This window comes from Actinia tenebrosa, unplaced genomic scaffold, assembly GCF_029948245.1.
Source record: "Actinia tenebrosa isolate PJP-AT-01 unplaced genomic scaffold, QUT_ActTen_1.0 PGA_scaffold4__44_contigs__length_22323623, whole genome shotgun sequence".
Classification (NCBI taxonomy): domain Eukaryota; kingdom Metazoa; phylum Cnidaria; class Anthozoa; order Actiniaria; family Actiniidae; genus Actinia; species Actinia tenebrosa.
The window spans coordinates 6632244-6659870 of NW_028292581.1; the positions used below are offsets into that span (position 1 = coordinate 6632244).

A 27627-nucleotide genomic window follows, 5' to 3' on the forward strand; every position below is an offset into this window, starting at 1 on the left:
TCCTCTATCTCTTATTTCCTTCCTTCCTTTTTACTTTTATTATTTGCTCACTTCATTTTCATTCTATTGTGTAGAGAGTGGGAAGGCAAGTTATTGTTGACCCAAGAAATCATCGACGAATGGTTAAAAGTACAGGCCACGTGGTTGTACTTGGAGCCGATCTTTAGCAGTCCTGATATCATGGCGCAAATGCCAGAAGAAGGAAGGTATGCTAAAACTTGTTTATCTATAGAATATACATATTTGATTAACCTGCCAGGAGGTCCGGAAAGAGAAAAGCTGTGCCCAAGTTCTTGAGTATACGGGAAAAAATAAATAGGTTTGTTTGGCAAAACCTTAGAAATTTTGTGGCGCATACGTTGGAAATACGATCAACAGTAGTGTTGTGCATCAATTTGTCTTATGTTGTTGTCGGTATTGTCACACCTTTATGGTACAGGGGGAAGCACTATATTGCTTATCAAAAGCCCAAGTCAGTTGTAGAGTGAAAGCTAATAATAGTAAAAACGTATTGCACGAAAAACATTCGCATCATTGCTACAAACTACAATGTAACTTCAAACTTAACGCTGTTGTTGATGGTAAAATTTTAATCCTTCGTTTCCAGGCGCTTCAGTACCGTGGACAAGTATTGGAGAGAAATCATGAAAGTTGCTGTACTGGTGAGTAAAATAAAATATACAGAAATCTCTGGTCTAAAACGACCAATCGCTCCTCAATATCATAAACTGCACGGTTGCTCCGTCAGGTCCTTCAATTACATTGTGTATCTAGTGTAGTGTAGCTTTTGCTACAAAGTCGGATAAGTCGGTCCCCTTTCGTTTGCTTTGCTCTGCATTCCTCACCTTACCTTTCAGTTTCCTTACCTTTCAGTTTCCTTACCTTTCAGTTTCCTTACCTTTCAGTTTCCTAACCTTTCCTTTCATTTCCTATCCCTTCGTTTCAGTTACTTCCTTTTCCTTCCTTTCCTTTCCTTTCCTTACCTTAAATTTTCTCCCTTGTTTTCCGAAGGACAAACACGTACTTTCTGTTATTGGAATTGAGAAGCTACTTGAACGCCTCAAAAAGTCCAACGAGTTATTAGAACTAATCTTGAAGGTAACTATTAGTTTCTTTGAATAACTGATATTTAAAATTGTCAGTTTTTATTGTGAATGAAATGTTTTAACCATACTGTAACCGTAACATATCCATGACTACGCTGTGCAATTTCATTGTTATAGCATACCTCATCATGTACGTACTGTGAGCTATTTTTACTCTGCGTTCCTCACTCATACGAAAACCGCGCTATACGAATCATTAGAGTAGACCTAATATCTTTGTTATTTACTCAAGGGTCTGAACGAATACCTCGAGAAGAAACGACTTTATTTCCCAAGATTCTTCTTCTTGTCGAACGACGAGTTGCTTGAAATCTTGTCAGAGACAAAGGATCCAACCAGGTGAGCTGTTGTCCTTATGACTTACTTTATTAGTGCCCTGCTGTAGAAGACAGTCGATAGAATGCAGTTGAGATTAGGGCTTCAGGTATTAGGCGTTCCGTGCATTACCATCAATGGAGGTTTTGGACCATCACGTGACGCCAGCCATGTTAGATGGCAGCAGCAATACAATCGCTTTACATAGAAATAATTTAATCCCTTAAGAGCAAATGGATTTTATTGTTCTGCCATCCAACCACAGGTAGCCCAAGCTGTATTATGGGCGTGGGCACGTGATAGTGCAAAACCTCTATAAGAAGTGAGGTTCATGTCTTAACAGGATTTTTACTATGACCACGTGAAGTAGTGACACTGTATAGTAACAGTATAAAACAGACGACCAATTACATCACGAGAGATCTCAGACCATCCACCCAGTATTATTACACGTTCTTAAAATACATACAAAATATCCTCACGAATTCATAATTCTGAATATTTTTCCAGAGTTCAACCGCATCTCAAAAAGTGCTTTGAAGGAATTGCTAGATTGACGTTCACCGATGTTCTCGACATCACCCACCTCCAGAGTTCTGAAGGAGAATTCGTGGAACTCAAGGATGTCATCTCGACATCCAAGGCACGTGGCCAGGTAGAAAAATGGCTCCTGGAACTACAAGAAGATATGATTGCCAGTATTAGAAAGGTAAGGCTTGTTTGAGCCTGTTTACAGTATTGACCATGTATTTCTAAGACGAAAACCCTAAGCGTGACACACCTCATACATTGTCAAAGTCATTGGATTGACAATTGAAACTAAAACCTTTAGTTAATCGTCATCGTCATCATCATCGTCATCATAACCATCATTATCATCATGACAATTATCATTATCATCACCATCAACATTATCGTCATCATCATCATCATAACAATCATCGTCATCATCATCGTTATCATCATCGTCATCATCATTATAACCATCATCATCATCATAACAATCATTATCATCATGACAATTATCATTATCATCACCATCAACATTATCGTCATCATCATCATCATAAAAATCATCGTCATCATCATCGTTATCATCATCGTCATCATCATCATAACAATCATCATCATAACAATCATCATGACCAACATCATCATCATCGAATCTATTGTTCTCGACCCCCTTAACTTGAGCAATGAACCTTCGCGCTTTGATTAGTTTTCCTCTAAACGATAATTAACATTTTATATTCTGTCTGGCGTTCAGGTCATCATCCAAGCCAAAGAGGCTTATCCCAAGGAAGAACGAGTCAAATGGGTGCGCGCATGGCCTGGCCAGACGGTCCTATGCGTTACCCAGTTATACTGGACTGAAGAAGTTCACCAGTCTATCAGAGGTGGACAGCAGGTATGAGCCATTGAACATTTTACTGCAAAATATTCCCCATCATACAAGTCTAGCACAGTAGAGGGCCTTGGACAACTTCGAATAGCATCGGATTGCAGTACAAGAATGGCATCATCCCTTTAACCAGTCGTAACGCCGAGTATTCGGAAAACTGGAACACAGAAAGTTAGCCATTATTGCAAGTGTGGTAGAGTACGTTCTTCTACCAAGTTTTACAACATTAGCTGTTTGGCGAGTTCGGATGCAAATTGAATTTTTTGTTGAAAAGAATTTGTGGACTGAAAAGAATTTGTGGTCTAGTATTCAGTAAACGCACCTCAGCGTTATATTGCTAAATCTTGTTACTGAAAAAACTGACTAATTTTGTCCTTTGCACAGAAAATCGAGGCATACCTTGAGCAAAACAACAACCAAATCGATCATATTGTAGAACTGGTGCGAGGTAAATTGTCCAAGCAAAATCGTGCAACTCTTGGTGCGTTAGTCGTACTGGACGTCCATGCAAGAGATGTGTTGTCAAAGCTTTGTGACATGGGTAAGAAAGCGTCATTAGTAGGAAATTCACCGGCGGTGAGACGAGTTGTTTTTGTATTTAGAGAACGCCATAGTGAAAACAGTGTTGTAGAGCATTTTTCGTATGACTGTGAAAAGCTCACGGCACGAGCACGGTCGTGACACAACAAGGCATATGCCAGACCATTTACATTACTCTCCACCCAATCAAATACTCGGAACATGGCATAAACACGGCGTGGACACGGTCACGCCAAGGTCACGGCAACGCCAAGGCCATGGCAACGCCAAGGTAACGGCACTGTCAGATCAATCATAAAATTCTAGAAACATCACGGCCAAGGTCACGGCACGGCACGCTTACGGCACTGAGTTTTTCACAGTCATGCGAAAACTGCCCTAACATTTATCAATTATTACATGCGTTATTTTGGATTAGCAACATCTTCTTTGTTTAATCTTCATGATTGTCACCAAGATTAATATCAAAATTGTCGTCGTTAGTATTATCATTATGAATCATCTTTATATATCTTCATAAGATAGCGTAGCGTACAGCATCTTTTCCATAAAAAAAATAAATATTTAGAATATTTTAAATATTTATTTTATAAAAATTATCAGTTTCAAGCTTACGTCCCTAATCATGTGGAGGTAATGACTTTTTTATGTTTTATTTTTGTCTGTTTTTCTTACAGGAATCACGTCTGAAGATGACTTCGAATGGCTCGCACAACTGCGCTATTACTGGGAGGTAATATATTGTATGGTTTTTCTATCTACATACATGTCAAGTCAGTGCTAATGCAAAGTTGTTCACTGCCATTTTTCAGGAAGAACACCTTATTACAAGGATGATCAGTGCTCAGTTGGCTTACGGGTATGAGTACCTCGGTAACTCTGGAAGGTTGGTCATCACCCCCCTGACAGACAGATGTTACAGGTAAGCGTATTCAAGGTTTATATACAACCTTTATTTGGTGACCCAAGTCGAGGTTCTGGAATCCGAATGCTGATGTGGACTTGCAAGGTTAAAACTTGGAAGATTGTCAAAATGAGCTTGGGGATTTGCAAAGTTGGATACCGTCTCCCCATTCCCACGAAGAAATTTGTCCAATGACAAGCGTCGTTCTATACATCTACCGAACGTTGTTGATCCCCACCCCCCTCCCTCCACCCTGATGCTCAGTGTTATTTATTTCTATCTCTAGGACTTTATTCGGTGCACTTCAGCTTCATCTTGGGGGTGCCCCTGAGGGTCCTGCAGGGACCGGTAAGACAGAGACAACCAAGGACTTGGCTAAAGCTGTTGCTAAGCAATGTGTGGTGTTCAACTGCTCCGATGGCCTTGATTACATCGCTCTTGGAAAGTTCTTCAAGGTAATTGTTAGTAATACTGGGGCCCACGCGAAATGAGTGGGACACCAGACATGTGGATCAGACCACAGCTCTCAGTATAAAGTCCTAGTGCCTTTGTTAGAAAGCAATGATACTACAGGACCTTCTTAAAAATCAACATAGGAAAGAAGCATCCTGCTAAAATATTATTGTAAATAAACAAAAACAAAAAAAAAAAAAAAAACGCAATTTATTGGAATGATTTGGGGTCTACAGGGACATAGCGAGATCTCGATTATTGGGGTGGGGGCAATGTACCATTTTACCTCTAAGTCCACAGGAATCCCACATAAATTAATTAACATTTTGGTACCAAGAGCAAACATTTGGAGGGCACGTGCCCCCTGTCCCCCTCCCCTGGTGGTGGTCTGACAGGATAGATCACTACACCCTTACCAAAAAGGTTGAGACTAGAAACCAGCGCTCTTAATTAGACCACATGGACAGACCCTCACATTACATTGTTATTTATCCTTGTTTCTAGGGTTTGGCTTCTTGCGGTGCTTGGTCATGTTTTGATGAGTTCAATCGTATTGACCTTGAGGTCTTGTCTGTCGTCGCTCAGCAAATTCTCACCATTCAAATGGGTAAGTCGTCTTCATTTTCCCTCAAAAGAATGAATGAAGATCACAGAAAAAGATTGAAAACCACGGATACTAAAAGCAGGGAAATAAGGGAGACAAAACAGCTATGGATATTATTAAGTTTTGTTCGAATTTTTCCTCTTAAAAAACGTTATGCGAAACACTGGTAGCACAATTCTATGGTTTATTTATTGCACGTTTCACAGCAGCCCACCCCTGGATTACTTCCCCCTTTCTAGAGTTTACAAGAACTCTCACTGTAAATGTGGTTTTGATTATTCTTGGAGTGCAACCATGTGACCGAAAAATCCCTTCGAGATATAAATAACAATGAAACAGCAGCCATGTTGGATGATCTAACGAGAGAAGCTTAATGAGAATTGTTTTGTATGACGTAACATGCTCCCCAAGAATACTTTTACTGTAACTTTAACTTTGACTTCTTTTTTCTTTCTTAAAAGAAGCTTTGGTTTCAACTCTTTTTTGATGTTTTTGTATCAGGTATCAAATCAGGAGGAGATACACTTCTTTTCGAAGGAACAGAGATCAAACTAGATCCCAGTTGTGCTGTGTTTATCACCATGAATCCTGGATATGCAGGTCGATCAGAATTACCTGACAACCTTAAGGTAATATTGATGCAACCCATCCTTTGGAATTCTTCAAATTTAAACCTTTCTTCATGTTAGACTCTTTTTGAGAAAGCCAACTTAGTGCATTGTGGTCTGGCTTGGATACAAACATATTTGTTCATCGTACCTTATATAGTGTTGTTTGCCCCGCAAGCTAGACCACAGTGCATTCTGTTTATCGAAAACAAAAGGTCTGTTTCCGATGAGTTGTGACAACCAGAAGATTCCCAGTCTAGACATTGTTGTCAAGAAGAACAATCCTTAGTTAAGAATATTATTTCTTCTCAAAATAAAATATTTTAAGCCAGCGACGACAAAGCATATTATCTATGAGAATGGGAAGCAGTATCACTCCCCACCCCCCGAAATAGGGGAAGCAAAAACCAAGACCTTAGTGTAAATTAGCTTTATTTTGCATTTTGTAGCAACTCATTATATTGTTCTATTTCTTTATCAGGCATTATTCAGAACTGTAGCTATGATGGTTCCAGATTACGCCTTGATCGCGGAAATCTCGCTCTATTCCTTTGGATTCGTTAACGTAAGTTTCTTTTCCTTACCAATATCATTCAGTAATACTAGAAAGATATTAATCTGGAAATGATGCTTGGTTCATTTTTAGGCACGACCGTTGGCCGTCAAGATTGTTACTACATACACGTTATGTTCAGAACAGTTATCATCGCAGGCTCATTACGATTATGGTATGAGAGCTGTCAAGTCTGTATTGACCGCTGCTGGGAACCTCAAGGTTAGTTCTTTACTCATTCGCAATCTTTCTAAATACTATTACTAAAGCTGTTTCTTCATTTTTCTGAGTATAATTACTTCATATTTTCAAGTGCCGCTTGAACCCATATTAAATTATCTGACTTTTATTGTGAAATATGTCTTTTCATACCTTCACACTGTACAAAAATTCCAGATTCTCTTTATCGTAGTACATAACAATGATTTGGTATAGTTTCTTGAACTATAAAGATAGTAATTTGATGAAGTGTAAATCATTGCCTTATATTCCAGAATTTAGACTATATTTAGACTATATATCACCTATTGTAAACCAGTAATATAATATTTGTAATGCGCATGTGAGCATCTCCCAATGGAACATCGCAATAGAAATATTGAATTATTATTAATTACTATTATTACCAATAGACCCCTTTAACTGAGTCCCGAGAGGAATTGTTCTGAGGGACAAAACAATTGGTTTCTTTTTGCATAAGAAAAGGCTGCCTATTGTTTTGTCTCCCAGGGCAAGGATAAAATCAATGCAAGGGGTCTATACTTCCCCTTTCGTAGTAGCTCGGTGTTTTATAAGCTTTTTGTCTTTTCCCTAAAGTATTTTTATTTCCTTATCAGCTGAAATACCCTGATGAGAATGAAGACATATTGATGCTGCGATCCATTAACGATGTTAACTTACCCAAGTTCTTGGCACATGATTTGCCGTTGTTTGAGGTACTGTTGGAGATTGTATGGTTGCAGTATAATGTCGCTTTTGTTCCTATGTGAATATTTCTTTTAATTTAGGCCCTGGTTTAACGAGGAAACAAGTTTCCAGAAACATGTTTACCGCGCGCATGTTCCCCGATGTTTCCAAATTTAGCCACATGCGTAACATTGCTACGTGCAACAAATTTTGCTTCCAAGACTCAAAAATGTTTCTGCTGTACGGCAGAAACATTTCATGCTTCCAAGACGCATGGAAACAATGTTTCCCAATGTTTCCTCATTTAGCCACGAAAGTCAACATTCTAAAAGTTCGTTACTTAGCAACGCTAGCTCTATCTTGAAAGTGCGCATGCGCTAACCGATATTGAGTAAACATCTTTTCCGATGTTTCCTGACAGTTTTGCCACCTTTGGAAACGTTTAAGAAAACATGTTTCCTCGTTTAGCCAGGGCTTTATCATAGTTTTTAGCTGAAATCATTCGATCTTTAGTTCCATAGTAGAAGTAACGGAAGGTACACTTGCAAGTCAATTATAGAGCATAGGTTGACTTGCTTTTTCTCAGCATATATGCTTTTGCAGGAGTGGGTTCAAAATTATCTCCATACCATGTATCAAATGTCTTCTTCTTCTTGTCCTAACTCAATATCAAATGCTTCTATTTTTTTACGGGTACAGAATTGATATTGGTTTCTATTTGCAGGGTATCACGTCAGATCTGTTCCCTGGTGTCAAACTACCTAAGCCTGACTATACCATCTTGACAGCAGCCATCGAGGAGAACTGTAAAGCCATGAACCTTCAAATGACTGAACAGTTCCTTACCAAGATCTTACAGGTAGGTCCTTTCCTCTCCTCTTCTCCTCTCCTCTCCTACTCCCTTCCCCTTCCTTTTCTCCCCTTCTCCAGTCGACGGAAAGAATCATCGATCAATGGATTTGTATTATTCCTGAACAAAAATAACCCCTGTTATGCCATCGTTCTAGGTCTACGAGATGATGATCGTACGTCATGGTTTTATGATCGTTGGAGAGCCATTTGGTGGCAAGACATGTGGCTACCGAGTTCTGGCACGAGCTCTGAGTGATGTCGCAGAAAAGGTAAACATTTATCGTTCTATCGTTTTTTTCCTCTCCCAATTCATTGTGACCGTCCTTCAAATCCCTTATTTTTCAGGGTTTGATGGAGGAAAACAAAGTACAGATCGTAGTAATCAACCCCAAGTCCATAACCATGGGTCAGTTGTATGGACAGTTTGATCCAGTATCTCACGAGTGGTCTGATGGTGTATTAGCCGTCAATTACAGAGCATTCGCTTCATCTACAGTAAGAACTCATTTCTCGTAGTTTAGTTGTTGTTGTTGTCGTCGTCGTCGTCGTTGTTTTGTTTGTTGTTATTGTGTATGATGCTGATGATAATACCTAATAGGACCCTATTTAAAAGAACCTATAAGGAAATAGGCATCCTGAATAAAGATAAAAAAACCATGATACACACAAGACACAAAGACTCAGATCGTCTAAAGAAGTAGTAGACGTTTGTCTGAAATAATGGAAAAAATTCAATAGTCCCTTTCACAGTTACCTGCGCCATCTTGAAAGGAAGCCGTGCCTTTGCATCGAAGCGAGACGAACGGTGAGCTTGCAATAGTAGAGACCTTTTTTTTAACACCTTGGACAATTATTCACATGTCTCTATTATTGCATGCTCACCGTTCGTCTCGCTTCGATGCAAAGGCACGGCTTCCTTTCAAGATGGCGCAGGGAGCTGTGAAGGGGACTATTGCTAATTTATGTCTTTTGTTGCTTTCATTGTTGTTGTCGTATTTATTTATTTATTTATTTTTTTGTACGTGTTTTTGTCATTGACCGAGTCTTCTTCTATTTCTCTTTTAGACACCAGACCGTAAGTGGCTGATCTTTGACGGACCAGTCGACGCGGTCTGGATCGAGAACATGAACACCGTGCTGGACGACAACAAAAAGGTTATTTCTTTACTCACTACTTTCTCGTTGCTGTCATACATCTCTAACTTCATAATCTTCTTTTTTCCCTATGATCTCATTGTCTTGATCACTTTTTTCGTAGCTTTGCTTGAACAGCGGAGAAATCATCCAGCTGGCAAACACCACCAACTTAATCTTCGAGCCCATGGATTTAGAAGTAGCCTCTCCAGCCACTGTAAGTGCTTTAATCGCTCATATCAAATTAGATTTGCTTGTTTATCTGTTGGCATTCCATTATTCAGTTCTTTATCGACAAGGATTTCGCGTTCAATATTCCTCTTTTGTAGAAAGGCGCTTAACATGAGTCGCGTCTGATGCTACTTTTGGCGCAAATCTACAATAAAAGTTTTGCCAACTAGCTCAACCAATTCCTCTGATACACAAGACATTGATTTTCGATACATAAGAGTGCGTTGCTCATGATGAGACCAAGGGGATTTTTGGTACGTTAGAGTGCATTGCTCATGATGAGACCAAGCGGTACGGTTGTCCACACTGTACCCTTATATAAATTTTACTAAAACATTGAGAAGCCATTTCAGTGCTACGAAACTCCCCACCCTGCACTTGCTGCAAGACAGCGCTTTGTTGCATTACCTTACTTTCTCTTTTTACCCATCTATTAGGTAAGTCGTTGTGGTATGATTTACATGGAACCACATATGTTAGGATGGAAGCCGGTGTTAACATCATGGCTCAACACTCTACCAAAGACTCTAAACGAAGAAAATAAAGAACTGATCAAAGACCTGTTTGATAGAATGGAAGAAGCGTTGCTGCAGTTCGTTCGCAAAGGAGGCTTTAAGGTATTCAAATATCCTATATATCTATGCGTCACCCTTACGTGCATGCAGTATAACGCGGCACTCAAATGGCTTTCAAAATCTTGTTCTCCCATTCACTCAAATGGCTTCCAAAACCTTGCCTTGTGACCACATTTTGATTTGTTGGTTGGTTTGAATATCACGGTACCAATAATACATACGAGTTATTCTCTTTCTTTCCTTTCTTTTTCTTCCCTCCCTCCCTCCCTCCCTCTTTCCTTTCTTCCTTTTTTTGAGATAGGAAGATGCCAGCATTAAAATAATTCTTTCAGTTTGATTTCTACAGATGATAACAGTTGTATTGCCGAAACATGTCTAATAAAATACTTCTTTTCGAACTTTCGTTTTTAGAAATTCGTTTATTAATTTTATAGGAATTTTCACCAACCAATGATACAAACCTTGTCTACTCTCACATGATGCTAATGGACACATTGATGGACGAGTTTCACGATGAGCAAAGATTCAAGGAGCTCAATGAACGAGAAGTTGCTGCATGGCTAGAAGTAAGTCTATTCGGTCTTGCTAACTTGAATTTAAAGAATTATTTTAGCAAGAAACTTGGCTCTAGCACCAAAGTAATCCATCTATCAGCATGTAAACCATGTATACGTTGGGCTTATACCCAAAGGAAGACAGTGACGTAGGTTTTTTGAGAGGGGGTACTCATTCTTTCTCGCAGCATTGATGCTGAGATGTGAAAGTCGCACCTCAGAAGATTCGTCTTGTTCAAAGGCGCTCTAAGCTGCCACCATGTGAACCATGTTTGACCACGAAGCGGTATTGCTGAACAATGTCTTTGCTTTTATCATTTAGTGCATCTTCCTGTTCTCATGTGCTTGGTCTCTTGGAGCGACCATTGATTCATCTGGGCGAAAAGCCTTCGATAAAGTTTTACGTGAAATTATAGAGGTAGGAAATTGTCTTGTTCGTATTACTACCATTATCGTTGAAGTGCGACTCGAAGTCTGATGTCTCGCTTGCCGACTAGCATTTTAACGACCTTCCATCAAAGAACTAAAATAAAAAAACAATATCTTGTGGAAGATCTTAGACTAAATTAAAGATTTTAACCCTCTAATCCTCTATAAATCTTTAATTCAGTCCAAAATTTCCCTCCAGTTTGTGATTTTTGTGATTTTTTGAAAAGGAGTGAAAAGTGACACTACCATACCGTCAGTTTTACTACATTCAAAGGAATTTTTCTCTGATATGAAGAATGTATAAGGAACAAGTTCATAGTTTGAACCAACCAGTTCATTTCTCTTGTTTATGTATGATTTTCATATTTTTGTTTTTAAGGGTGCTCTTTCGTTGGAAACCAAGAGTAAATATCACATTCTAGAGATCGTTGATCCACCTCCACGACCATTCTTATGTCCATTCCCAAGCAAAGGAACCGTCTATGACTACAAGTTTGTCAAAGAAGTAAATACTTCTTTCTGTTTTTCTTTGAATTTTTAGTCTTCTATTTTTGTCATATTCTCATATTCTTTTCTTTCTCTTTTTTTTTTTTTTTTTTGATTTTGTTGTTGTTGTTGTTGTTGTTATTGATTGTTTCATATTGTTTTTCTATCATCATCAACTTCAGTTATTTCTGATCATTATATATAACTGCAATATTTCATTGAATTGTATTATTCCATAAATGCAATAAATTTATTATTACAGGGTATGGGCAAGTGGGAGTTATGGACAGAAGAAATCAAAGACGCCCCTCCAATTCCAAAGGTAAACTATCTGAAGGCTCTTTCCCCTTAGTCCAGACGCATTCATAGTTATTTTCAAATATAGATGTTGGTATAATAGCTAAGCTAATAATGAAAGGTGTCAAACTTTTCCTGACCTGTGGGTTGACCGAAACCCCTATATATCAGACTCTCGCCAAGGGCATTTGATATTTTTCTCTTATTCTCTCTATTTCATTACACAAACCGAACGCATAATTTAATACTACTATACTATGTTTATTCTTTGCGTACATATTTACGGTGTTCAACTTACCTAAAGAGAAAAAATGTCGCTCTGGGATCCTCACGAGTACCCTACATTTTATATTCCGGCTGCGTTACCAGCGTGGTTGGTCCTTGTGGTGTAGTGGTTCATAATACATCGGGCTGGAATACCGAAGACGTGGGTTCGATTCCCGCCAAGAGCATTTGATATTTTTCTCTTATTCTCTCTATTTCATTACACACCGAACGCATAATTTATTACTACTATACCAGACTCTGCTACTGGACTAAGAAAACGCGCAAAACACATATCTTAACTATTCTTTTTTCTCTTTGACAGGAAATGGCGTTCAATGAAATCATCATCCCTACAGTTGACACGGTTCGTTATACTTACCTTATGGAACAGTTAGTTACCCACGAGAAACCATGTCTGTTTATTGGACCTACTGGTACTGGAAAATCAGTCTACATCACGGTAAGAATGATGATAACAACTCTTGAAGAATCGTGCACTTTTCTCTGCTAATTTTCTATTAGTTAAATCCAACTAATGGTCTATCTATCATCCAGTGGCACTCACCCCGGGGGGGGGGGGGGGGGGGGGGTGGGGTACTCCCCTATATTCGCTATACGGTTACGTGCCGCCAAACAGATTATGGTTTTTAGCGATTTTACTCTGGAACAGGGTATATAAAATCGCGCTCGCTCTGGAACAGGGTATATGAAATCACGCTCTCTCCTCTGGAACAGGGTATCTATTTTCACAATACGGGAACTGGGTATGGTTTTCAGCGATCTTGCTCTGGAACAGGGTATGAATTTCAGCGATTTTACTCTGGAACAGGGTCAGGGTTCAGAGGGCTCAGCGGCACATCCCTACCCTAAACGGGCAAGAGTACCCCCCCCCCCCCCCCCCCGGGAAACTCACCTAAGTTTTATATTTCACCGCAGCCAGCCCAAACTTAAATTCTTATGATAACATTATTTAAGTTAATCTATTCAAATGAACTATGTGCTCAATCTACATTGGGAAGGATCAAACTGTCAAAATACAATATCTACTAGCAATACATTAGAACCTTAGTAAACTGTAATTTGACATAATGATGCTTTAATAACCTTTTTTCCAGAATTTCTTGCTGAGGAAGTTGCCTGACAAATACAAGCCACTTTTGATTAACTTCTCGGCTCAAACCACAGCCAAGCAAACCCAGGATATTATCATGTCTAAACTTGACAAAAGAAGAAAAGGGGTTTATGGATCTCCATTGGGCAAAAAGACTGTAAGTTTTCTGAGATTTTCTATGTGTTTCTCGTTTGTCGGTTGTCTTTTCTTGTGAGACTTTGTGGTGCATAACAGTGAATTTATGAGCAGGGTCCATTTGCTATCATCATGTTTCCAAATGTCAAACCTTTTTGAAATCAGTTTATTCGCTAGAGTTTCAACGTTGAAGTGTATCGATTGAAATGAATTATAAGTCAAAACATTTCACTCCTAAATAGAAAATTCTACCGCTTTTCCATTGTTTTTCTTGGAGGTTTTGCTTTTCTTGGAGAGTTGTTGCATGTTAGAAGAGTTTTCGCAAATAAGAAACTAGTTGCTGCATGTTAAACGATAAGCACTACGAGAGCACGGTTCGCCGATTGGGACTGAGTTCTAGAGGAGCTTAGTTTAATTTTCGACGATTTCTCAACTAAAATAGAGTTCTAATAGATTAAAAGTATTTTATCTTTGCAGAGAAGCGATTTTCTTTTGCTTAACAGTTTTGAATTTGAAGTGTTTGTCTTCCCTCGGCACAGATTACTAACGACTCTGTTCGTGGTACTCTGAAAATTTTTGGATATTCTGACGTATTCAACTGTGTTTTCAAAGGACGTGTATGTGCATGCGCATAGTCACAGCTAGTTTTTTTTAACGCATCCCACATGGAAAGGAGCGTGCATGGATGTTTATCCATCAGCGACACATGCGACACATCGGGTTTGCTGGTCATAGCAAGGGGTTAATCATCTACGGTCTAGGGGCCGACTAACCTCTCCCTTAGGCTTCGGCCGAGCTTCCTGATCAGTCTGTAAATTCCCCCCGGGATAGCGGTGTTGGGGTCGAAATCTCCAGCGTAGCCGTAAGTCCATACGACGGTTCAGCACTCGATGTCTGGAAGTATGGTCCTGGTTAATCGATCAATAACATGAAATTAAAAAAAAAAACAGTCTCCAACCTATTTCTCCGAAAAAAATACTGGAATTGATATCCCAGTCGATCTCAGATAGATTGCGACATGCAATTTCTAAAAAAATAACATGTCGGTGAGTACAATCCTCCGCAAAAAGTCCTGAAAGTGTAAATCACCCATTTTGGAAAGACAAAATGCAACAAGGAAACCCAATCTGAATAAAAGGTTTAAGGACGTTCATGGCCATTGTTCGCGCGCATCCTTTCTACGCATGAATTTAGTGAGCGCGCGCTCACCGTGATGACGTCATTTCAATGTTTCGATTAAGCAAAATATCATAAAAGCGTCTTTCATCTCTTATAGCTCTAAAACGAAATCGGGCACCCTCTTTTTTATTTCGTTTTTTGAAAGTACTCCGTAAATACCTAACTTTAGAGGAAAAATGAAACGATGGGATCAAATCGAAATTACACATTTTCCCTGTTTACTTTCGCACGTTTTTACCGTAAAAAGGATGAACTTCCATGTATTCTGACCGCTAAACGAAGTCGGGAGCCCCCATTTTTTATTTGCTTATTTTACTTCTAGCATAATGTTCTTTCATCATGCTAAATTTAAAAAAATCTTTTGCCATGAAAGTCCTTAAATAAAGCCACAAAAAGCGCCTTTCATGGTTAGTTAGATGATGACAAAGTAGTAGCACTCAAGGGAATGACACATAGTCTGAAATAGGGAAATTGTACGCCTTAAGTAATGGGTGTCTTCTCGCTCTTTTTGCTGAGGCTGACAATTATATTTTCCTCTTGCAACAGGTTGTATTTGTAGATGATCTTAACATGCCTGCTCGTGAGGTGTATGGTGCTCAGCCTCCTATCGAGCTCCTCAGACAGTGGCTGGATCACTGGCAATGGTAAGCCTTGTTCTTCATGTGATCGTCAACCTTATGTGCAGCTTGTATTATGACTATTGCCTTTGTTTATTTAGAGCGGCTATTTCGTAACCCAACTCAAGCTGTTACTTACTTACTGTAAATATGTAGCAATTGGTCCTCGAGCCCGGATAGGCTATTGCGTGACTCATTGCGTGACTCATTGGAGGTGTAATTGGTTTAGTGAAATCCAACTAGACGGTCAAATATATAGATGCAAACGAGTTTTGAATTAAAGTTAAATTTAATGTTTTGGGTTTCAATGCCGGCACTTTTCGCTACTAGAAGGCTATAAGTTATAGCCTAGTAGTAGCTCATCCAATCAGAACGCTGCATTGATGATAGACTAGTTGGATTTGACTAAATACTGTTGGATTTGACTAAATACTCTGATTATAGCACATGTTCGTTACATCGAATGCACTGACCTACAATACTCGCATAGCCGGGTGTGCGTTTTAATTCGCCATTTTCCATACATCGGTTCACTGGTCAAACATAAAGCATTTAGTCGAGGTTGCAAGGTTCAAATTTGAATAATCCTTTGACGCCTCGCTTGAGCGCTTTGCGTTTGACCAGTGAACCAATGTATGGAAAATGGTGAATCCTGTACATGTCGTCGTGTACACCATCGAGTTATAATGAATGCTGAATAACAATTAGACCTCGTGTTATATTGTAGCTACGATATAATCATTAATGATTATCTGTATTGGCATAACAAAAAGCAACTGAACAAAAAACAGAAACACTATCTTAGAGAGTTTTATTGGACACTACATGTTGGAATTTTTGTTTTTCTATTGCAGTATGTTTTCAGTAGTTAAGACTAATCAACTTATTGGCTGAACTTCAGGAAAGAACTCATCACGAATTTGACATTGAGAATGCACCAATTATCGACCATTGTCAACATTGGTCGAAGCGAATGTTTCTGGAACCATGGCACTCTGTAAAAAAACCCTCTATTAATGAACATGATCACGTGCCTCACGTTTACAGAGTTTTGAATGAAAAGAAATAGCTTTTGGACACTATTATGCTTAATCCATCTTGCTGATGAAGGCATCAGTTGCGAAGCCGAAACGTCCATATTTTCAAGATTTTAAAGTCAGAGACAACTTGTATTTTTTTTACTAATCAACTATTTCTCCCTACACAGGTATGATCTCAAAGACACCTCGCCCATTCATCTGGTAGATATCCAGATCATGGCGGCTATGGGTCCTCCCGGCGGTGGCCGTAACCCTGTCACACCACGGTTCTTACGACACTTCAATAACATCAGTATCACCAAGTTTGATGATAAAACAATGGTTAAGATCTTCGGTAGGATCATGAATTGGCATCTCGATACAAGGTTTGATTTGCGCCTTAACTTGCGTAGCGGTCTTCAGTAATCGTAGGATAAGAATTCGGAGGGACTCCCTTTTCCCTCTCCACCCTAACCCCTTCCTTTCCATTCCCCCTCCAAATCCTAACCCCATGATTACCAAGGGCCGCTAGGCAGGCTATTTGCGCCTTTTCTAAAGACATAGATTCCTTTACAAACATACCGTACACTCGCCTCTCACCTCTGGAGTCTCGGATTTGATTCCAGGACTCGGCATCTCTTTTCAGTGATTCAAGGGGCTTTTGTCCCTCTGCAAAGCCTAAAATATCAAATTTCAATTTGATCTGTGAATTAGCCGTGCCCTGAGTTAGATCAGCCCAGAGGTTGTTTCAGGGTATCAATCTGTGAATTAGACGTGCCAAGAGGTTGTTTCAGTGTATCAATCTGTGAATAAGCCGTGCCCTGACTTAGACCAGGCAAGAGGTCGTTTCAGGGTACTGATAAAAATTTGAAGGTTTTGATTGTGCGATAACACAAGATCATACACTGATGATCATGAAGAAGTATATGTTTATATATCTTACTGATGGGAGTGTATTTTTAACCCTGGCGTTTCTTTCTTTTTTTCTTTTTTTCCAGAGGATTCTCTAAAGACTTTGGTCCTGTTGGTGATATGTTAATTAACGCCACCCTCGAGATATACGGAAATGCTATGGACAATTTACTCCCAACGCCAGCCAAGTCCCATTACTTGTTTAACCTCAGGGATTTTGCAAGAGTCATTCAAGTATGTAGTGTTTTTACGTAACCATTACTGAATACCACTCATCGTGGCGTCTTGCCTTTGATAAAGAAAGTAGCGCATCCTTATTGAGTTAAAAATCATATAAAATGCGAATGACGCAAATCACATCCAATTGCGCACAATCCGTACTTTTATTGCGTCTTAACGCTTGTAATTCCATCTAAGATAATCCTGCCATTTTATTAGTTATTGTTAAAGTTAAGTAATGTTGACTATAAAGACAAGGCCTCGTCTAAGTAGCGTACAAAGCTAGTAGGCCACACTAGCGAAGAGGCTTTTGCTGTCAGTTACATTTGCAGTGTCCTCTTGTAATAAAAGGTTATCTCTCAACATCTTTTTTTCAGGGAACTCTGCTATCTTCGCCAGAAAGTATGGTCGATCATAACCAACTCAAGAGACTGTGGACTCACGAGGTTCGTAATCAAATGTAGTAAAATACAAAATTATCCCTTTGATTGTAGTTTATTTTAACGGAACAAATTATGCAATGAACGTGTTTGTAGTGGCATGAGGGTGATGACGATAATTGAGATAGTCCTTCATGAAACTCTATATAGATGTGCCGTGGCTTTGATCAGCCCAGAGGTTGTTTCAGTGTTCAATAAAACTTGAACATTTCTCTTCGAAAGGTATTCCGTGTGTTCTACGACCGTTTAGTTGATGACGATGATCGACAATGGTTATACGGCAGAGTGCGTGACTTGTCTAAGAGCCACCTCGGTATAGAATTCGACACCCTTTTCGAAAAACTCGACTCAAATGGTGATGGCAAGGTTGAAGAAGATGATATGCGCAGCTTGATGTTCTGTGACTTCATTGATCCTAAAGCTGACCCGCGACAATACGCAGAAGTGGAGGATCTTATTAAACTGCGTGGTGTGGTGGAGACATACTTGGAGGAGTTTAACCTGATGAGCAAAAAGCCAATGAACTTGGTTCTTTTCAGGTATACAATGATAAGATTACACTGATAAGACTAAGTGGACACCCTTTATTAAACGGCAGACCCAGTGGTGGATCCAGGGGAGGGGTGCAGGTGGTGCGCACCCCTCCCTGGTTCGACTTTGTGCCCCTACTTCGAAGATAACCAGTACAAAATAATGTTTTTTCCATTTGATTCTAAGGGGTGCATCCCTCCCTGGGTTAACGTTGTGTGCAGCACCCCTCCCTGAACAAATTCCTGCATCCGCCCCTGAGACCCTTTATTATACGAGAGCTAATGGAAGTCTTATAGTGAGCAAAGTCTTAACTTTGGGTTATGTGAAATTAATGTGTTTTTTTTTTCGAACGAAAGACGACGGCGCGAGCTTTTTCTTCCCCCTGTATGCCATCTAAAGGTCTTATCTTATGATCACAACGTGTAAGATATGAATAAATATGAAAGATATAAAGAGAAAAGCCTTGAAGATGATATACGTGCCGTCATCTGTCTAGTCTTTACTTTACTAAGTCACTTGCTTATGTATCTTGGTTAGGTTTGCCATTGAACATGTGTCACGAATCTCTCGAGTCATCAAGCAGCCACGTGGTCACTGTCTGTTAGTCGGTGTTGGAGGAAGTGGAAGGCAGAGTTTAACAAGACTCGCTGCTCATATGTCTGACTACGATCTCTGTCAGGTAACTTAAAAGACTGTTGGAGTATTTTTGACGTAATATTTCAAAGTCGACAATGAGGACTGGACGGGATCTCAAATCCAAGCAATTAGTTCCAGGAGCCGAGGACTGGAACTAATTGCGCGGACTCGAAATCCCGTCCAGTCCGATATTGGAGGCTTTGAAATGACTTCTCATGCTCATTAATTATTCGACTTGGAGTAGCTGGAACAAAATTAATTCAGTCCTAGGACTGAACTAATTTTGTTCCAATTACTACAGACTGAATTCAGTTCTTTCACAGGACTTTACCGGGTTTCAAGGGCCGGTTTCAAGTAACTTCATGTGACCCAAGAATAGCCCATTGATTGGCTGGTTTCCTCATGCATTATTAATGAGTATGAGAAAGGCTGATACAAGCTTTTATAATCATCGCTGTTTAGAACTACCCTCTAAAGCTGTATTTGAAAACTTCCTTTCAGGTTGAGATCGGTAAAGGCTATACATCAACTGAGTGGCGAGAAGATCTGAAGGCAATCTTACGAAAAACTGCTGAAGGAGAGGTCAGCGGTGTATTCTTGTTTACCGACAGCCAGATTAAAGAAGAATCGTTCTTAGAGGACGTCAATAACCTACTGAATGCTGGTGAAGTGCCAAACCTGTTTGCACTTGATGAGAAACAAGAAATTTGTGAAAAGATGCGACAGTGGGACAGGTGAGGTTGAATTTACTTTTATTGTTGCTCTGTTGCTCCTCAATGCGAGCCATTGGGGGCTAAACAACTGATGACTTTATAAAAGAGATTTCTGTAAAGATTTTGCAGTACTTTGTCACTTTGGTATGCCAGAATGCGAGGTTATTGGGGCAAGTACTAGTCGCTTTGTAAAAGATGCTACAGTGGGACAGGCGAGGTTGATTATACTTATATTGTCACTCTGGCATGTATCAATGCGAGGATAGGGGCAAGTACTAGTTGCACTGTAAAATAAGTTTGTGAAAAATAAAGCGACAGTGCGTCAGGTGAGCCGATTAGTTGGGTTTTTGTTACCGCTCTTGCGCGCCTCAATGCAAAAAATCATCGCATAAACATATAGTTACTTTAGAAGTGGCCACATGCAAAGTCCATAATGGCTCATTAATTTTGTACCAGACAACGTGACAAGTCCAAGCAGACAGATGGTTCACCTGTGGCTCTCTTCAACTACTTCATTGATCGTGTCAGAGATCAGTTACATATCGTACTGGCTATGAGCCCCATTGGTGATGCATTCAGAAACAGACTCAGGAAATTCCCTTCTCTTGTTAACTGCTGCACCATCGACTGGTTCCAGGTACAACTTGATACTTTTAGTAATATTCGGATCTGAATAGATCTTTTTAGCTTTGTTGTTTGTTGTGCACATTTTTGCCCATGTGATGCCACTCTTGGGAGTTGATTCTTTCATAGGTAAATATTTTAACATGTTCGTCATAAAAGAACAATTCTCAAGGGAATGTCATGTGATCTGAAATGGGCAATTTGCATTCGAAGCTTAAAAGGTCTATTATATCTTTAGCTTGAACATAATCCCTTTTCCTATTTCAGACCACGTGTCTTTCCCTTGAGCAAAATGAGGATAATTGAAAATTTGAATCGCATAAATCGCATAACTCGTAAAACTCGTGCAAATAAGTCTATTGTCTATCTTTTCGCTATGGGATTCAAATTCGCTGTTTTGGTTATATTTCTAGTCCTGGCCAGCAGATGCCCTTCAAGTTGTGGCACAGCGCTTTCTTGAAGATGTGGAGATTTCACCAGACAATAAAAAAGGCTGTGTTGAGATGTGTCAAAAATTCCACACTGGAACTAGAGAACTGTCAGTCAAGTATCTGAACGAGTTGAAACGTCATAATTACGTCACACCGACGTCATACCTCGAACTTATCAGCACATTCAAGACCTTGCTGAATAAGAAACAAATGTAAGTGTAGTAGAAGTAGAATCAAAACGTCTTCGATGCGCCACAATATCTCGGCCTCTATCTCTCGTAGGGGAGGGGGAGGAGGGGGGGGATGAGGGGAGAGAGAGGAGAGGCGAGGAGGAGAGGAGTGGGAGAGGGAGAGGAGGGAGAGGAGAGGCGAGAGAGAGGAGGAGAGGGAGGAGAGGGGAGGGAGGGAGAGGGAGGAGGGAGGAGAGGAGGGAGAGGAGGAGGGAGGAGAGGAGAGGAGGGAGGGAGAGGAGGAGGAGAGGAGAGGAGAGGAGAGGAGAGGAGAGGAGAGGGAGAGGAGAGAGCAGAGAGAGGAGAGGAGAGGAGGAGAGAGAGAGGGAGAAGGGCTGGAGAGAGGAGAATAAGCGTACTCCTTCTCTCTCCTCTCCTCTCCTCTCCTCTCCTCTCCTCTCTCCTCTCCCTCTCCTCTCCTCTCCTCTCCTTGAAAAACGCAAACGCAGCTCGTGCCCCTCGATTGTTGGATAAAGTAAAATGGATGTTGATATTTTTAATTTCTTTACAGCGAGGTGGTCAAAGCCAAGCGTAGATACGAAGTGGGTCTCGAAAAACTTGATTCCGCTCAATCTCAGGTAAATTACGAGTTTATGACGTGTCTTGTGTGTAAGCTCTGTTTGAAACAAAAAAAGCCAACGAAGAAGCATTTTTTGGGGGAAAAATGATGATGATGACCGTAAAACGATGATGAATACTGTAATTAAGGACGTTCATGGGAAAAAGATCCCATCTTCAGATTTTCGGATTTTTTAAAATTTTGCATGATGAAAGTACATCATACTGGAAAAAATGGGGGTCACAGACTTCATTGAGCCTTTATTTGTCCTCTAAAATTTGGTATTATAAAGTACTTTCGAAAAATGAAATAAAAAAGGGGGTGACCGACTTTCTTTAGCTATAAGGGATTAAAAACGTTTTCAAGATATTTTGCTTATCAAAGCATTTGAATGACGTCATCACGATAAGCGCGCGCATTAAATTCATGCATAGACAGGATTCGCGCGAACAATGCCCATGAACGTCCTTAAGATGTCCGTCACAAGTGTAAAGCAATACTAATTAAATGCTGATTTTAGTACTTTTTATCCTAACATAGTGTTAAATGTTTAGGTTTCAGGTATGCAAGCCGAGCTGGAAGCCCTACAGCCACAGCTGATTCAAGCGGGTAAAGAGGTAGACGATATCATGGTCATCATCGAGAGAGACTCTATTGAGGTGGCCAAGACTGAAAAGGTACGTGATACTGGACTCTCATACAATGTCATGGAAATGGGATAAAGTGAAAAAGTTAAAAGAAACGGAAACCTATAACAGGAAGAGGCATATTAGGAAGAAAAATTTGGCAGGTTTTTTTTACTTCGATGTAGTTCTTAAATCACTGAATCCAAATTAAATGCAAGCTTGAGAGTGTTATTTAGGGAAGCTATAAGCAATGTCTAACGTTTTGGGTATTTGTACTTCCTAGATCGTCAAAGCAGACGAGGCTGTGGCAAACGAACAAGCAATGGCTGCTAAAGCAATCAAAGATGATTGTGATCGAGATCTTGGAGAAGCCATCCCTATCCTGGAGAGTGCGTTAGCTGCATTGAATACACTCACACCCGCTGTAAGTATGTCAGTGAGAGAATGAACGAACTGTTCATGGGGTTTCTGTGGAAAGTAAGTCACTTCTTCGTATAGTGGTATGGGGGAGCAATAACTGCTGCTTATGACTCCCTTCGTCACACATGCGCTCTTCATGTGTCAATAAACCATTTTCGATGTCCAAATTAGTTACCGCTGTGTTCTTTGATTACAGACCCATTTACTCAGACTTAGCCTCATATCAGTGTCTAAATATTCACAAATACCAACGCTAAAGTAAAGAATGCACAACTTCAACAATACAAACACTTTGAAATTCCACGGACCTTCACTGGAACACGTGGATATTCTACACAAAATCGAGGCTAACCCTGAGCAACAGAGAACTCGAAACTGGAGTATTTACAGCCGACAATATCCTGATTTATCTTAACTGTGTGTGTGTCATACCCTTATAGGATATCACTGTGGTTAAGTCCATGAAGAGTCCTCCATCTGGTGTCAAACTTGTCATGGAAGCTATTTGTATCTTGAAAGGCTTTAAACCAGATAGGATTCCAGATCCATCAGGATCAGGTGAGTGGGTGTTCATACTCTCAAGTGATATCTTCAAGTACGTTTCCTTTCCACATCTTAAAACTGAAAAACCTGCAATATGAAGTGGTTGGTCCTTTTACCACCATCCCCACCCCCACCCCATCCCCTTCTCTCTCTTGCGCACACAAATAATAATATCCTATAAGAGTATAAGTTCCCCCACCCTGCTTCATCGAGATTTTCCCCGCATCTTTACTAGACCTTCGTAAAGATAGGTTATATTTTATTCATCTATTGCGTACTCTATTCTATCAGGAAAGAAAATTGAGGACTTCTGGGGTCCCTCGAAACGTGTTCTTGGAGACATGAAATTCCTGCAGTCATTACAGACCTATGATAAGGTAAACCCTAAACTATAAACATGTAACCTAATGATTAACCGCAAATATTGGACATTGCTGAGGCATTGGTGGTACTACGCCAACCGTGCTTCCCTACCAATTCATAGTCAATAGGCAGGGATGCAAGGAATGCATCTTAGATAAGCGCGTGAAAATCGTCGCTATGATAGTTAACTGTTTTTTTTTCTTTGCATCAAAGGACAATATTCCAGCTGCTTCCATCAAACAAATCCGCACCAAGTACACATCTAACCCAGAGTTTGACCCCGATAAGATTAAAACAGCGTCTACTGCAGCAGAAGGCTTGTGTCGATGGGTCATCGCTATGGACTCCTATGAAAGGTAATGTTCACGGGGTTTCAGTTCTTGGTTTGTTTTAATATCGTGAAGCCAAAGGCACTAAAAGCTGACTTTTTCCCCATTGTTTGGGAATGGGGTAGTAAAACTTAAGAATCGTAAGATGTGGACGTTTCAGTGTAGTTGTAAAAGGATGACTAGTATTCTTGCGCGCGCTGTTGCTCGTCCAACGCATGGTTTTATTTCAAACCCCCTGCCCCCCTACGAACTGTTCAGTCTAATAAAATTTTGTCGATTGGTAGATTACGTTACCGTTATTCCTAATAGAGTTTCTCTAGTGTATCATTTTCTCATGACGAAAATTGTTTCATTTCAGAGTGGCTCGCGTCGTTGCTCCGAAAAAAATCGCTCTCAAAGAAGCTGAATCAGATTTAGCAGTAGCCATGGAGGTCTGTAGATTCACGGATTAAACATGTTAATACAGTCTCTATCAGTCCCTGTAGCTTATTTACATTGTAGGGGGGATTTCTAGAGGGGTGCTTACAATAAACACACACATACAAGCTAAGCAGTCACATCAGTCTCTAACCCTTCAATCTGTCGTACAAGCATAGTATATTCAAGGATAGAAGCGTTCTCAATGATGCAATATTTATCCGCAGGGTTTGAACAAAAAACGTGCTGCGCTGAAAGAGGTACAAGACAAACTTGCGAGACTACAAGAGAAGTACGAAGCTAACGTCAAGAAGAAGGCTGACTTGGAAAAGCAGGTTTGTGATGATCGTATTTCCAGTCATTAATCATCTCTCCACCAGCTTCAAATAAACGAGTAGAGCCGCTCCTTGTTTAGTCCCTGTTACCTAAAATGCATTCAGTCGTTGCTTTTACTTAAAACCTGTCTTGAATTTTAAAAATACAGGTCGACCTTTGTACCAAAAAGCTTGACAGAGCCGAGAAGCTTATTGGTGGTCTTGGAGGTGAAAAAACAAGGTCAGTAACTAAAGTGATTACTTCCATTATAAATCCCTATCGAGAAAACATATATTGTGTATCGTAGCATATGCATGCATTGAATAGTAGTAGCAAAGATTTGGATTGACCGAAGTATTGTCTACGTCCTTCTCCTAATCCATGTTCTGATATGCTATTACAGATAATTTTCAAATCTCCTTTGAGCAGTTTTCGTGTAAGTGGGGAACATACAGTACTGACTTACGGCACGTACATGGCTGGCCCAGTAGATCTTTTTGGCTTGAACGTACTACTGTTTTCCCATTTCAGACCACGTGTCATCATCTTTAGAATAAGATTCTTTGTTTGAGTTGTTTCCATATTCATGTGTCTTATCTTATCGTGCGCAACCGTTATACAAAGAAATGATACTCTAGGGAATGACACGTGGTTTGAAATGGGAAAAAATTACGTCCAAGCTCAAAAGGTCTATTAACACCATTATCTTATGTGAAGAGCATTCTAGTGGTACCAGGGCTTAACAAAGGGGGGGGGGGGGGGACAAAGGATCGTTAGAATATAATAATCTTGTCCTTTTTACTGATTTCATAACCAAACAGATGGACAGAAGTAGCTAACGCTCTTGGCATTCGCTTCAAAAACTTAATTGGTGATGTTCTAGTATCTTCTGGAGTAGTGGCTTACCTCGGCGCGTTCACAGCAGCTTTTAGACAGGTTAGTGTACTATTGTCTCCCTTGATTCTCAATGACGTAAAAATGGTGCGCAGTTTATTTTTTACAAGCTCGCAGCTTAATTACAAAAGTCATACCCCAGATATAAGTCCTCAGCTATTTAGTCAGTCTTTATTTGTATATAAAATTAGAAATGAAGTATTCAAGTGTTTCAGGACTGGTTTACGCTGGTTGAAACAAAGTTTTTAATTTTTATGGGAATAAACATGGCGCTGTATGATTAAGGTTCGGTATGAGACACATCTTGGAAATCAGCCGTGTTTTGCGCCAAATGCCTAATGTACAGTGTTGACTACCATAAGGTGTATTGTTGATATGTTGCTTCGTCTAATTATAAAATTGTTTGATCTCCCGTTGGCTGAGGTACCTAATAATTCAATTTCAGGAACAATCAGTTCGGTGGCTCAATCAGTGCAAAGAGATTAACATTCCTTGTTCAGAGGACTTCTCCGTCACTAACACACTAGGAGAAGCAGTCCAGATCCGAGACTGGAACATTTGTGGTCTACCAACAGATAGTTTCTCTATAGAAAATGGAATCATCATAAGGTAAATGTGGAAGAAGAGTTATGCAATGACTCTCTCACCAGGGAGGTGAGACGTAGACCCATCGAGCCATTCCTAATGCAATTCGTGAGACAACGCAGGAACTTTACTCTTGTGAAAAATGTAAACTGTTGTTATGTAAAACGATTTTCGTTGCTGCCACGAGTCTGTGGTTACGAGGCCATTATTACGACTCCACCCAGTGGTCCAGGGGTAAGAGTAAGTGATAGTTGATAAGAGATGGGGGACCATACACAGCTGGAGCTGGAATTTTCAAAAAACATAAAGAAAACAATACACTGACAAAATGACCTTTCACTGACTCGTTCCCTTAGTTACTCAGGGAATTTGAATCTTGACAAATTTAAATCAAGGCCCGTCAGTCTAATGAGCAGTTATTTATAATCAACAGTGAGAGTAAGTCTAAATATTTCTCTTGTTTAATCTTTTTTTAAGTAATGCTAATCGATGGCCACTGATGATCGATCCACAAGGACAGGCAAACAAATGGGTCAAAAACATGGAGAAGAAAAATAACCTTCACGTTATTAAACTAACAGATGCTGACTATGTCAGAACCTTGGAAAACTGCATCCAGTTTGGCACTCCGGTAAGTAAACTAAAGATACTTAAACTATTAACTTTAGGGCAGTAAGATCTGTGGGTAAAAAAGTTTGAAGATAAATGACAGGGACCAAGGGAATGATGGGTAGGCACACCATCTGCAAAACATCTTTTTTTCCTACTTGCTTGCTTCATTCGAGTGAAGGGGCGTTTTCTTTTCTCTCGCCTTATCTTGAATATTTAATGCAATATCATCAAATTGTTCTTTCAAATGCTCCTCTCTGCCTGTTTACTAATGATGTTGACAGAGAAGGCGATGATGGTGTTGGTGTTGGTGTTAGTAATATATAAATGACGATGGTGGTGGCATGATGATAATCATGATAACGATGATGATGGTGGGGGGTAGTGATGATGATGATGATGAAGATGATGTGATCACCATGTGATATTTCAAGTAAACCTGTTGATTACATCATAACGATTAAGAACAACCCAACTGTCTGTCCTATAATTATAATCAATATTAATAATTTACTTATACTCTTGTTATTTTCTGACGGTAATAGGTTCTGCTCGAGAATGTAGGTGAGGAGTTGGATCCCTTGTTGGAGCCCCTGTTGCTCAAACAGACCTTTAAACAAGGAGGCAGTATCTGTATCAAAGTGGGTGACAGTGTCATCGAGTATTCTAAGGACTTCAGGTATTCATACAATTATCCTAAGGGAGGGGAGGGGGGGGGGGAGAATTTTGGCAGTCATCGATGAACATAACAAATATTTCCGAAGACTAGACAATATTAGTATTTTGCAGTCATAGATTAAGCATGTTTTTTCTTTTTAGAAATACAAAAATCAAGACCACATAAATGTTTTAATATTATATTTTTTTTGCAAATGGTCCTCTATGGTATTAAAAAAGTCATTGTTATATAACAGGATGGTTAATACATCTGTTGACTAGTCTCCTTTTTTCCGC

General features: G+C 39.8%; 1 protein-coding gene across 1 annotated transcript in view; it reads left to right on the forward strand.

Moving 5' to 3' along the window:
* Positions 1-27627, forward strand: part of LOC116288074 (dynein axonemal heavy chain 7) — a 54286-nt gene that overhangs the window by 16083 nt on the left and 10576 nt on the right. Inside the window, exons 26-74 of the mRNA XM_031694792.2 lie at positions 75-206; positions 608-662; positions 1012-1098; positions 1339-1445; positions 1932-2130; positions 2689-2829; positions 3208-3364; positions 4041-4096; positions 4176-4285; positions 4554-4722; positions 5225-5327; positions 5826-5953; positions 6414-6497; positions 6579-6707; positions 7322-7420; positions 8116-8250; positions 8399-8512; positions 8589-8738; positions 9309-9398; positions 9502-9594; positions 10046-10225; positions 10618-10749; positions 11060-11155; positions 11546-11671; positions 11915-11974; positions 12539-12676; positions 13332-13484; positions 15188-15285; positions 16466-16663; positions 17276-17423; positions 17786-17854; positions 18071-18387; positions 18917-19058; positions 19517-19749; positions 20185-20365; positions 20766-20995; positions 21525-21591; positions 22127-22249; positions 22482-22622; positions 23059-23176; positions 23453-23538; positions 23738-23880; positions 24212-24284; positions 24498-24605; positions 24755-24825; positions 25407-25521; positions 25925-26088; positions 26542-26695; positions 27219-27352. Of these exons, the coding sequence (XP_031550652.2) occupies positions 75-206; positions 608-662; positions 1012-1098; positions 1339-1445; positions 1932-2130; positions 2689-2829; positions 3208-3364; positions 4041-4096; positions 4176-4285; positions 4554-4722; positions 5225-5327; positions 5826-5953; positions 6414-6497; positions 6579-6707; positions 7322-7420; positions 8116-8250; positions 8399-8512; positions 8589-8738; positions 9309-9398; positions 9502-9594; positions 10046-10225; positions 10618-10749; positions 11060-11155; positions 11546-11671; positions 11915-11974; positions 12539-12676; positions 13332-13484; positions 15188-15285; positions 16466-16663; positions 17276-17423; positions 17786-17854; positions 18071-18387; positions 18917-19058; positions 19517-19749; positions 20185-20365; positions 20766-20995; positions 21525-21591; positions 22127-22249; positions 22482-22622; positions 23059-23176; positions 23453-23538; positions 23738-23880; positions 24212-24284; positions 24498-24605; positions 24755-24825; positions 25407-25521; positions 25925-26088; positions 26542-26695; positions 27219-27352 (6336 nt within the window). The remainder of the gene's footprint in view (positions 1-74; positions 207-607; positions 663-1011; positions 1099-1338; positions 1446-1931; positions 2131-2688; positions 2830-3207; positions 3365-4040; positions 4097-4175; positions 4286-4553; positions 4723-5224; positions 5328-5825; positions 5954-6413; positions 6498-6578; positions 6708-7321; positions 7421-8115; positions 8251-8398; positions 8513-8588; positions 8739-9308; positions 9399-9501; positions 9595-10045; positions 10226-10617; positions 10750-11059; positions 11156-11545; positions 11672-11914; positions 11975-12538; positions 12677-13331; positions 13485-15187; positions 15286-16465; positions 16664-17275; positions 17424-17785; positions 17855-18070; positions 18388-18916; positions 19059-19516; positions 19750-20184; positions 20366-20765; positions 20996-21524; positions 21592-22126; positions 22250-22481; positions 22623-23058; positions 23177-23452; positions 23539-23737; positions 23881-24211; positions 24285-24497; positions 24606-24754; positions 24826-25406; positions 25522-25924; positions 26089-26541; positions 26696-27218; positions 27353-27627) is intronic.